General features: G+C 46.0%; 2 protein-coding genes across 8 annotated transcripts; both read right to left on the bottom strand.

Annotated features, from left to right (window-relative positions):
- Nucleotides 1–1,408: 1,408 nt before the first annotated feature.
- Nucleotides 1,409–10,834, bottom strand: LOC116474997 (uncharacterized). 7 transcript variants are annotated; one of them, XM_058445092.1, is made up of 4 exons: nt 10,733–10,828; nt 8,155–8,231; nt 7,213–7,283; nt 1,409–1,740 (listed from the first exon to the last, which is right to left on the bottom strand). In XM_058445092.1, exons 1-4 carry the CDS (start codon nt 10,805–10,807, stop codon nt 1,736–1,738), a joined length of 228 nt encoding a protein of 75 aa, XP_058301075.1. In that variant the 5' UTR covers nt 10,808–10,828; the 3' UTR covers nt 1,409–1,735. The 7 variants fall into 7 exon arrangements, with proteins under 7 accessions (XP_058301075.1, XP_058301073.1, XP_032019836.1 ...); XM_058445090.1 differs by having other exon boundaries at nt 7,217–7,283; XM_032163945.2 differs by having other exon boundaries at nt 8,155–8,277; nt 10,733–10,807.
- Nucleotides 3,477–7,091, bottom strand: LOC116474999 (putative uncharacterized protein encoded by CRHR1-IT1). Its single transcript, XM_032163948.2, has 2 exons — nt 7,007–7,091; nt 3,477–6,215 (listed from the first exon to the last, which is right to left on the bottom strand). Exons 1-2 carry the CDS (start codon nt 7,089–7,091, stop codon nt 5,830–5,832), a joined length of 471 nt encoding a protein of 156 aa, XP_032019839.1. The 3' UTR covers nt 3,477–5,829.
- Nucleotides 10,835–10,854: the final 20 nt, after the last annotated feature.

The raw sequence follows: 10,854 nt of genomic DNA, 5'->3' as shown, positions 1-10,854 counted from the left end.
TATGTATTGAACACCTACTGCATGCTCATCCCATGCATCCCAAGCAAACAGAAGGATGTTTGCTTCTGGTTCCAAAGAGAAATACATGCTTCTTTGGGGTGCTGGTCTCTTTTGGGGTCTTCAGTCAGATGAACAAGTAACATATATGAGCAGAAGCTCATGCCTGTAATCCCAGCACTTTGGGAGGCCAAGGTGGGCAGATTGCTAGAGCCCAGGAGTTCAAGACCAGCCTGGGCAACATAGTGAAACCCCATCTCTACTAAAAATACAAAAAATTAGCTGGGCATGGTGGTGTGTACCTGTCATCCCAGCTACTTGGGAGGCTGAGGTGGGGGGACCACCTGAGCTCAGAAAGTTAAGCCTGCAGTGAGCTGAGATGGCACCAATGCACTGGTGCATTGGACAATGCCTGGACCATGAACCTTGTCTCAAAAAGTAAAATAAAATCATATATATGCAGCAGTATTTGCACATAAAACACATGCCTGGAAACCCACATGTATGGGATATTTGCATATGCCTTGTGGAGAAATTAGGGTCGGTTAAAAGGAGAAAGAAACTAAATTATATTGTTCTGGAACTCTTCTCTACATCACCCAGCCAAGGAGCATAAGGAGAGTGCTTTCATTTCATTCATTAACTCACCAAATATTTGCTGAGCATTGACCCTGTGCTTGGCCTTGGAAGAGAATTTTGCAAAAACACAGTCCCTTATTTCAGATTTGACAACATAATGGGGAGACTATATCTTTTTTTAAATGCAAATCATAGAACAGAGGCAACATTCAGGACTGATGAGGAAATTTGGCTCTTGGGAAATGGTCACAACAGCTCATTCTGCTAACAGCAGAGCATCTTGAAAAGTTTTACCCTGCTCGTTGCCCCACTTAGCCCTCTGCAGGTCGAGGAAGCAGAGGAGGGAGCCACTCCTGTGGACTCAATTCTCACCCTCGCTGGTGAAAACAGAAATGATGGGTTCACATTGCTCACAGCTCCCCCTGGAACGACTTCCTTCTCTCCACTTCCAGACCCAAGCCCAGGCTTCCCAGGTTTCACCTTTGGACCTCTTCCCACTCCCCGCACCCAGGGCCCAGTGCTCAACCCACCTCTCCGCCCTTCACATCCTTCCGTGGTTAAATGTTGGCTTCTCTCTTCCTGTCGGTGGCTGTCTGTTACCCCAAGTCAAGGCCTTACATCATCTTGCTCGCCTCAGGGGACACATCCCTCCTGCAGCCTCGGAAGGCTGAACTCCTCCAGTGCCCAGTTTGTCCTGACCTCAGAAGTACAACCCACTCCACTTGGAGGAAGCAAAGAGGGGTTTTTAAAGAAATACAAGCAGCTTCACTGAGAGCTCATGGCTAAGCTCAGATTTTAAGAGGACAAGAACAAGAAAAACTAAAGGACAAATTGTAAGAATAGTTTCAGAAATGTTTACTAATGAGATGAATATGTGGAAGGCCTTTAGCACAGCGCCTAAAACACAGTAAGTAACCGACAAATTGTAGGTGGTATTAATACTATTATTATTAAATCCCAGAATGAGGGGATTACAAGAAAATGCACACGTAACAAAGGCAGCCTTAAAAAGCTAATTTTTTTTTTCAGGGCCAGAGCAACAGGAAAGAGATAGACCCATTATTCAAGACAGATGATGTAATGTGAATAAAAGAGTGAACATTTTAAAGTGTCTTTTCTCCTAATATTCTTCTATTTTCTTTAGAAGACAGAATAATCTTCAACCTGGAAAGGATAATAAACATGATTATGGGGAAATCGGGATCTAAGACAGATGACGCAGCACTCAAGGAGAGCCCTTCTGCTTTATGGGAGCCCAATACTCTTAACTCCAACTAAATATATCCAAACTAAACTCAAGGAGAGCCCTTCTGCTTTATGGGAGCCCAACGCTCTTAACTCCAACTAAATATATCCAAACTAAACTCAAGGAGAGCCCTTCTGCTTTATGGGAGTCCAACACTCTTAACTCCAACTAAATATATCCAAGACCTTTACTGTGTGATTGCAAACTCCTACTGTAAATATTGAGAAGTCAGGAAGCTGAGAAGGGTGGAGAAAAATTAGAGATGAGCAAATGTCGCCCAGGTTTGTGAGAGAGAGAAGGTGGATTCCAGAAACTACAGATGGGTATGTCTGAGGTTGATCTGCAATCAGATAGGCTTATAAAAGATGGCAGATGTTACTAGTGATCAAAGTGGCTTACTAAGAGTAATTATCAAATTAACCTTATTTCCATTGCGGAGGGATTGGTACATGAAGGCATTGCTACGCATATTGTATACTTAATTTTAGCAAAGCACCTGATAGAATCTTTCAGGATTCCTGGTGGATAAGATGGAGAAATAAGGGCTAGATTTAAAGTATGATTAGCCAAGTTACATAGATGGCTGAACATCCACATCTAATGAATAGAACAGTGTCCATTACAGAGCACATTATAGGTGCTTAGTAAATATCTGTTACTGTCACACAAATGAATCAAGCTGGAGGGAAGTTTCTGATGGTATGTCCCCATTTAATTATATATATATATATTTATATATATATTTATATATATGGAGAGAGAGAGAGAGAGAGAGAGACTTCCTCTGTCACCCAGGCTGGAGTGCAGTGGTGCCATCTTAGCTCAGTATAACCTCCACCTTCCAAGTTCGAGCAATTTTCATGCCTCAGCCTCCCAGGCATCTGAGACTACAGGTGCGTGCCACCACGCCCGGCTAATTTTTGTATTTTGGGTAGAGATGGGGTTTCACCATGTTGGCCAGGCTGGTCTCCAACTCCTAACCTCAAGTGATCACCTGCCTTGGCCTCCCAAAGTGCTGGGATTACAGGTGTAAGCCACCATGCCCAGCCTTAATCAATTTTTTTTTTATCATGACTCAGATGATGACTTATGAGTCATGGGTATCCAATTTATAGGAAGCAAAGCTTGGAGGGAGATCTGATGCATTCAATAACAAAATCCAAAATCCAAATGAAGCCAACAGGTTAGGATGATGGGCCAAAGCCTAGATGAAATGAAAAGAGACAAATGCAAATCATTCATTATGTTCCTAAAAGCAGGTGCACAAATGCAGAAAAGGGAGCCCCGGCCCCACTGCATTTCATGCAAAAGAGATCTGCAGGTCTGAAATGATCCCAAGCCCAGTGTGCTTCATTAGTATGAGGCGGCTGCCAAACACAGCTGCAAACTTAGGCTACACAAGAGGATGGAGAAAAAGAGGCCCAATATGCATTGCCTCAGCAATAATAGCTCGTATTTATTGAGTGCTTATTATACTAGATGGTGCTACTGCGCTGTGTTTACAGAAATGATCTCATTTATGTAAGTACCCGGGGGTGTAGTTTGTTTTCTTTTTTTTTTTTTTTTTTTGTCTGAGACAAGGTCTTGCTCTGTTGCCCAGGCTAGAGTACAGTGGTGAAATCTTGGCTCACTGTAGCCTCCGCCTCCTGGGTTCAAGTGATTCTCATTTCTTAGCCTCCCAAGTAGCTGGGACTACAGGTGCGCGCCACCACGCCTGGCTAAGTTTGTATTTTTAGTAGCGATGGGGTTTCACCATGTTGGCCAGGCTGATCTCGAACTCCTGACCTCAAGTAATCTACCTGCCTCGGCCTCCCAAAGTGCTGGGATTACAGGCATGAGCCACCACACCCAGCCTTGGGTGTAGTATCGATCCAAAATGATACCTGATGTACAGGAAGGGGGAAAGATCTGTTTTGTATGTAAGAGTAAGTTAGTAGAAATATAGTGAGGAGAGTCAGTGAATGGAGGGCAACATCGAAAGAGACAATGCTGGCGGAAGGTTGCAGGATGTTTACACCCCTGGGACCCCGAAGAGGTCAGTGAGAAGAGAGTCAAGTTAGATTTCAATCAGATGGTACCATAGACCCGGCTAAGACTGAACTGGGTAGGCCTACCCTAGGCTGATCTAGTTCGGGAGCCCCCCTCCTTGGAGATCGTTTTGGGGAAAGGTTTGTGCGGTGGACAAAGGATGAGATCAAGAGGAGACTCTATTGAAAAAGAAATGCCAGCCAGGTGCGGTAGCTCATGCCTGTAATCCCAACCCTTTGGGAGGCCGAGGCGGGTGGATCCCCTGAGGTCAGGAGTTCGAGACCAGCCTGGCCAACATGACAAAACCCCATCTCTACTAAATATACAAAAATTAGCCGGGTGAGGTGGCACACGCCTGTAGTCCCAAATACTCAGGAGGCTGAGGCAGGAGAATCGCTTGAACTCAGGAGGCAGAGGTTGCAGTGAGCCAAGATCACGCCACTGCACTCAGCCAAGATCACGCCGTTGCACTCCAGCCTGGGTGACAGAGTGAGACTCTGTCTCAAACAAATAAAAATGTTGGGGAAAGGAAGAGAAAGCCAGCAACTTCCTGGGTATCCAAGTCAGGCACATCAGCAGGTGTTTGTGTGCTCCCCCCAGCAAGTTCCTCACCTCCTTTACCAGGGGTTACAGCTCCATGAAAGAAAAGCCTGATAGATAGAGATGGCAGAGCCCCTTCTCCTAATGGTGGCTGTGTCTCTGCTTGGCTTATCAGCAGTGTGACAGTTTGCTGTTTGGATCGCTCTCCCTTGCCCAACCATTGCCAACCCAGGTTGAGCCCACCTGAAGGGATTGGGCAGGTAGAAAGTGTGGGTCAGTAAAATCCTCACAATAACTTAGATGATGACATTAGAACTCAGAAAAGTAGATGTTTTTAACCATGGGCACACAGCTGGCCTACAGTGGAGCAAGGATTTGAACCCAGAGTCTTAAAGCTAGGATCCAAATTGTTAATCACACAGCACTGGGCTGCCATCTGCAGAATTTTAGGTTCCCCATGGGTCCCCACATTTTAAGAAGGATGTGGACAGATCAAAGGGGTAGCTCCTGGAGAGCTAGCAGGAGAATGGGAGAATGGGAGAGGCTGGAAATCTTGTCCTGTAAAAAACACAGGGAGACCTGAGTGCAATGGCTCACACCTGTAATTCCAGCACTTTGGGAGGCCAAGGAGGATGGATCACCTGAAACCAGGAGTTCGAGACTAGCCTAGCCAATGTGGTGAAACTCCACCTCTACTAAAAATACAAAAATTAGCCAGGTGTGGCGGCTCACACCTGTAATCCCAGCTATTTGGGAGGCTGAGGCAGGAGAATTGCTTGAATTCGGGATGTGGAGGCTGCAATGAGCCAAGATCATGCCACTGCACTCCAGCCTGGGCGACAGAGTGAGACTCCATCTCCAGAAAAAAAACAACAAAAAACCACAAAACAAAACAAAACAAAAAACCTACAGGTCATCAGGGAATTCTGTCTGAGATAAAAATGACTTGGGAAAATGCAATAACTGTCCTCAAGCTCTCAGAGAAATGTTATGTGGCAGAACAAAGACATTTATTTTTCACAGCAGTATAAGAATAATAATGATGTATTTCAACATTCTAAGGATTAGAGAGTTATCTTAAACCGGAGTGGGCTGCTTTGAGATACTGAGCTCCCGGGCACTGAAAGTATTCAAGCAGAAGCTGGATGCCATGGACCAGGCTTTCTTTCATTAAACCCGAGATGCCACTCTTGCTCTTCTCAAAGTGCCTACAGCACGGCTGAGACCACTTACCCAGCTCCCTTGTCACTATTGGTTTCATGACTATAAATGTCCATACAGCTTTACTGAGGGATAACCTATGTACTGTACAATTTACCCATTGTAAGTGAACAATTTGATGGTTCCTAGTACATCTATACAGTTCTGCAACCATTACTACAGTCCAGTTGCAGAAACTTTATGATTATAGTTTTTTTCCCCAAAGAACATTATTAGTATCAAGGGTAGATCCAGGTCCCATGGACCGTGGTCTCTGCTGACCTAACAGCAGGCCTCTGTGCTGTGGCTCTTTCCTCACATCCTCTCCTCATTCCTTCCTGGGTGTCACCTGATGCTGCCCTGCCACATGCTGCTTGGCCTTCCTGGGCCCTGGGCACCTCCACCCACCCAAGGTGTCTCGCTGGGCACCTTTGCTTCCTTCCCTCCTCCTCTGCCATGGCATGGGGACAGGGACTTGGAATCAGCAGATCCCAAGGCAGTAGAGTGTACTCAGAAGTATGTGGGCCCTGGCACCCCAGACCTGTATTTGGCTCATGGGCATGTGGCCTCCAGCAAGTCACCTTATTTTTTGTTATTTCTGCTTTGTTTTGAGACAGGGTCTCACTCTGTTGCCTAGGCTGAGTGCAATGGCTCAGTCTCATCTCACTGCAGCCTCTATCTCCTGGCCTCAAGTGATCCTTCCACATCAGCCTCCCGAAGAGCTGTGACTACAGGCACGCACCACCACACCCAGCTAATTTGATTTATTTTTTTGTAGAGACGAGGTCTCACTATGTTGCCCAGGCTGGTCTTGAACTCCAGGGTTCAAGCAATCCACCTGTCTCAGCCTCTTAAAGTGCTGCGATTACAGGCATGCGCCACCACGCCTGGCCACTTTATCTTCTTGAACCTTAATTTTTCCCCTTTTGTAATGCATACATAATACACATGCCTCACTCGGTGTAAAGATCAGAGATGATGTGTATCAAGTGACTAGCACAATATCTACTTTTTTTTTTTGAGACAGTCTTGCTCTGTCATGCAGGCTGGAGTGCAGTGGCGCGATCTCGGCTCACTACAGCCTCTGCCTCCCAGGTTCAAGTGATTCTCCTGCCTCAGCCTCCTGAGTAACTGAGACTACAGGCGTGCACCACCACACCTGGCTAATTTTTGTATTTTTAGTAGATAGTTTCACCATGTTGGCCAGGCTGGTCTCGCACTCCTGACCTCAAGTGATCCACCCACCTTGGTCTCCCAAAGTGCTCAGATTACAGGTGTAAGCCACCATCCACTATTTTTAGTAATGATAGCCATGATTACCGCTGCCACCTTCATTATTGACACTCAAATGTCCTCTGCTCTGAGTGCTTATTTTGCCTTTCTCTTCTAGGAATATCCCTGTTTTCTGGGTCTCTCCTGGTGTCCAGTCATTATCACAGGCACAGAGATGGATTCCTCTACACTTGGGAACCCCCAAGGCTGACCCCAGCCAGCGATGCATGTGGGTTAGCCGGGATGGAGCAGCAGCACCACCTAGTGGCAATGTGCAGCAGCACGCTAATTACTGGCCAAATGCAGGAACTGGTCTAATAGCTACTACATTAGGGCATCTTGGAAGTCACCTACTCCGGCAGTTCGTCCAGCGCTTGTGTGTCCACAGCATCCTCCTAGAGAGGGCTTCCCATGCCATGCACTACAGCAAAAGAGGATGGGGAGAATGAAAAACAAAATAGGAGAAAACTTCTCAGTGTAACGCTCCTCAGGGACCACAGGGTAGTAAAAAAAGTTTAAAAAGCATCTCCACCAGATCTAGAGACAGGAAGTAGGTCAGTGGTTAGTGGTTGCCCAGTGCTGCAGGTGATGGGGGAAATGAGGAGTGATTGCTAAAGGGTACAGGGTTTCTTTTCAGGGTGACAGAAATGTTTCAAAAGTGGCCAGGCGTGGTGGTTCACACCTGTAATCCCAGCACTTTGGGAGGCCAAGGTGGGCAGATCGCTTGAGGTCAGGAGTTCAAGACCAGCCTGGCCAACATAGTGCATCCCCATCTCTACCACTAATACAAAAATTAGCTAGGTGTGTTGGTGCACGCCTGTAATCCCAGCTACTCAGGCGGCTGAGGCAGGAGAATCACTTGAACCTGGGAGGCAGAAGTTGCAGTGAGCTGAGATTGTGCCACTGCACTCCAGCCTGGGTGACGGAGTGCAACTCTGTCTCAGTAATAATAATAATAATAATAATAATAATAATAATAATAATAATAATGTGTTTGTGGCCAGCACTGCTGTTCATACTTGGACAAGATATCTCCAGGGAAACACCAGAGCAAGACATTCAAAGGTAGGAGACATTTAATCCTCATAACCCTATGAGGCAGGTATGAGTATCCCCATTTAACAGTTAAGCAAACTGAGGCTCCGAGATACAGAGGCTAAGAGTCAGTGGCCTGAGGCTAGCAGCCAGTGAGGGACATGGCAAGGATGCAAACATGGCTTTGAGAGACCCAAGTCTTTCCTCAAAAGTACTGTACTGAAAAATGCTCCCCACTTCTACTTACTCTGACTCACCGGCTCCAGTGTCGCAGTGTGGGAAAGGTTGTAGTGGATGTGCCGTGAAAAGTCCCAGTGAGGCGTACTGCCAGGGCCTAAGGCCGGGACAACACATCTGAGTTTGTCTTCCATAAACACACCCTAGGAGTTTCAACAGAAACTCTGCTAAAATGGATGGGGAAAGAGATTTCAAGAAGTTCAAGACATTCAGAAGCACGTAGCTATCCTCTCCTCCTTCTAAAGCAAGTTCTTTATTGTCTGAGCAATCAATAAGTGTTTAACGAGGCCTGGCACTGTACTAGGTACGCTGTAGCATAAATACAAAAGTGTAAGACACAGTCCTGCCCATTTGAGGCATGCAATCTAAATATTTCTCAGAGGCCGGGTGCGGCGGCTCACACCTGTAATCCCAACACTTTGGGAGACTGAGGCAGGCAGATCATGAGGTCAGGAGTCCAAGACCAGCCTGGCCAACATGGTGAAACCCCGTCTCTACTAAAAATACAAAAATTCGCCAGGCATGGTGGAGGGCACCTGTAATCCCAGCTACTCAGGAGGTTGAGGGAGGAGAATCAACTGAACCCAGGAGGCAGAGATCACACCATTGCACTCCAGCCTGGGCAACAAGAGCAAGACTCTGTTTCAAAAAAATAAAATAAAATATAAAACAAATATTTCTCAGAAATTACTACATGGTTAAAAAGCAAATCTGGACTTAGTTGCCAGTATTGCAATGAACATGCTTTAAATTCAATATTTTAAAGAAAAACATGACACCACACATTTATCATGGAATGAAACTTTTTCCTAGTAATATCAACTTCATTGTTATGAATAAATAAGGTTTGCTTCGGTTAAAATTCACCTGGCATGGCCCTCCTATATAATTTTTTATTTAATTTTATTTTTAAAATGTTATTATATTAAAATTTGGGACAGGTTCTCGCCATGTTGCCCAGGCTGATCTCAAACTCTGGGCTCAAGCGACTCTCCCGCCTTGGCCTCCCAAAGTGCTGGGATTACAGGCATGAGCCACTGTGCCTGGCCAATCTTCTATAATTCGAATAAAGATTTCTCGAAAAAGTAGTTTTAGAAGATTAAATAGGCCAGGTGTGGTGGCTCACGCCTATAATCCCAGCACTTTGGGAGGCCGAGGCAGGTGGATCACTTGAGATCAGGAATTCAAGACCAGCCTTGAATTGATGATGAAACCGTGTCTCTACTAAAAATACAAAATTTAGCCAGGCGTGGTGGCAGGCGCCTGCAGTCCCAGCTACTCAGGAGGCTGAGGCAGGAGAATCACTTGAACCCGGGAGGCAGAGGTTGCTGTGAGCCGAGATCACGCCACTGTACTCCAGCCAGGGCAATAGAGCAAGACTCCGTCTCAAAAAGAAAAAAAAAAAAAAAAAGAAGAAGGTTAAATAGAAGTGCTTAGGTACTAATATGGCCAACAGTTGTCTGGACAAACGAGCTCTAGACTACTTAGTGAACCTCCTCTCCAGGATATTTTTATTAATATTTGGAGAACAACATAAAACACATTTCCAAGTGGTTCATGAGATGCCATGGCCATCCAAAAGAGGGAGCAATGCGCCAGAGCTTGGTCTTGACAAGAGATATTTTCCATAGCAAAATTTACCACTAACTCGGGGGCAATACCAGGTGGGCTGGGAATCTCACATATCCCAAATTAGCCTCTTGATTCTGTCACAAACTCTCAGAACTCATAGGCGTGTGGTTCTGGGAATGGAAACTAACCAAACATCATCTGGACTGAGACAGCCAAACCTGGGGACAGCGCCATCCCAAAAGTGAACCGTCTGCTTCACGGGAAGAACATTTATCTTGGAGCAGGGATGTGGGAGCTGCAGTCGCAGGGGACCGAGACCCAAGACGGTCATGCCCAGAGCGCAAACATGACCCTCCAGTACTGATATGCCAGTGAAAAAGCTCACTGATATATTTAAATAAAGCATCTTACATCAGGAACTCTGGGCTAAAATATAGCTTCAGGGAAAAGTTCCAATCCGAACCTCTTCGCGCCTGCAATAAGCAAGTACCTTTTCTTTCCTGAGGATCATTTGCTTTAAAGCACTGAAGAGTGAGCTGCTAGCTCCAGCAGTGATGGTAAAGAATGACAATTTCTGGGTAGCGCAGTGGCTCAGGCCTGTAATCCTAGCACTTTGGAAGGCTGAGGTGGGTGGATCCCTTGAGCTCAGGAGTTAGAGACCAGCCTGGGCAACATGGTGAGACCCCATCCCCACAAAAAATATAAAAATTAGCCAGGTGTGGTGGTGCACACCCGTAGTCTCAGCTACTCACAAGGCTGAGGTGGGAGGACTGCTTGAGCCCGAGAGGCGGAGGTTGCAGTGAGCTGAGATTGCACCGCTGCACTCCAGCTTGGGCGACAGAATGAGAAGCTGTTTCAAAAAAAATTTTTTTAATAAAAAATAAACAAACATGAAAAGGTGCAGTAAAAATATGGTTAAAAAAATGGCAATTCCTTCCTTTTTACGAAAGGACACCAAAGACTAACAGGACTCCAGACGCCAGACCAGGATTGCAACAGCTGAACTCAGTCCCCGCTCCAACTCACCTCCATGAAGCCCACTCTGGCCTTCGAGCACCAGCAAGCCCTCTGGACTTCTCCATCAATTGCAAAAATGATCATCAAAGCTACTGAAATGGAAGGTGGTGTTTGCAACTTAACACTGGGTT

The sequence above is a fragment of the Hylobates moloch genome, unplaced genomic scaffold (assembly GCF_009828535.3).
Source record: "Hylobates moloch isolate HMO894 unplaced genomic scaffold, HMol_V3 SCAFFOLD_10, whole genome shotgun sequence".
In the NCBI taxonomy this organism is placed as follows: domain Eukaryota; kingdom Metazoa; phylum Chordata; class Mammalia; order Primates; family Hylobatidae; genus Hylobates; species Hylobates moloch.
Note: the sequence above shows the minus strand (reverse complement) of the source record. Positions and strands in the feature narration are given on the sequence as shown.

Coding starts and splice junctions, on each gene's coding strand:
- LOC116474997 (XM_032163945.2), bottom strand. CDS start 10,807: ATGATCATTTTTGCAATTGATGGAGAAGTCCAGAGGGCTTGCTGGTGC. Junction 7,284..8,154: donor ACACTGCGACACTGGAGCCG/GTGAGTCAGAGT, acceptor CTTTTGCTGTAG/TGCATGGCATGGGAAGCCCT. Junction 1,741..7,212: donor TGGACGAACTGCCGGAGTAG/GTGACTTCCAAG, acceptor TATCCTTTCCAG/GTTGAAGATTATTCTGTCTT.
- LOC116474999 (XM_032163948.2), bottom strand. CDS start 7,091: ATGCATCGCTGGCTGGGGTCAGCCTTGGGGGTTCCCAAGTGTAGAGGA. Junction 6,216..7,006: donor TGATAATGACTGGACACCAG/GAGAGACCCAGA, acceptor CTAGGCAACAGA/GTGAGACCCTGTCTCAAAAC.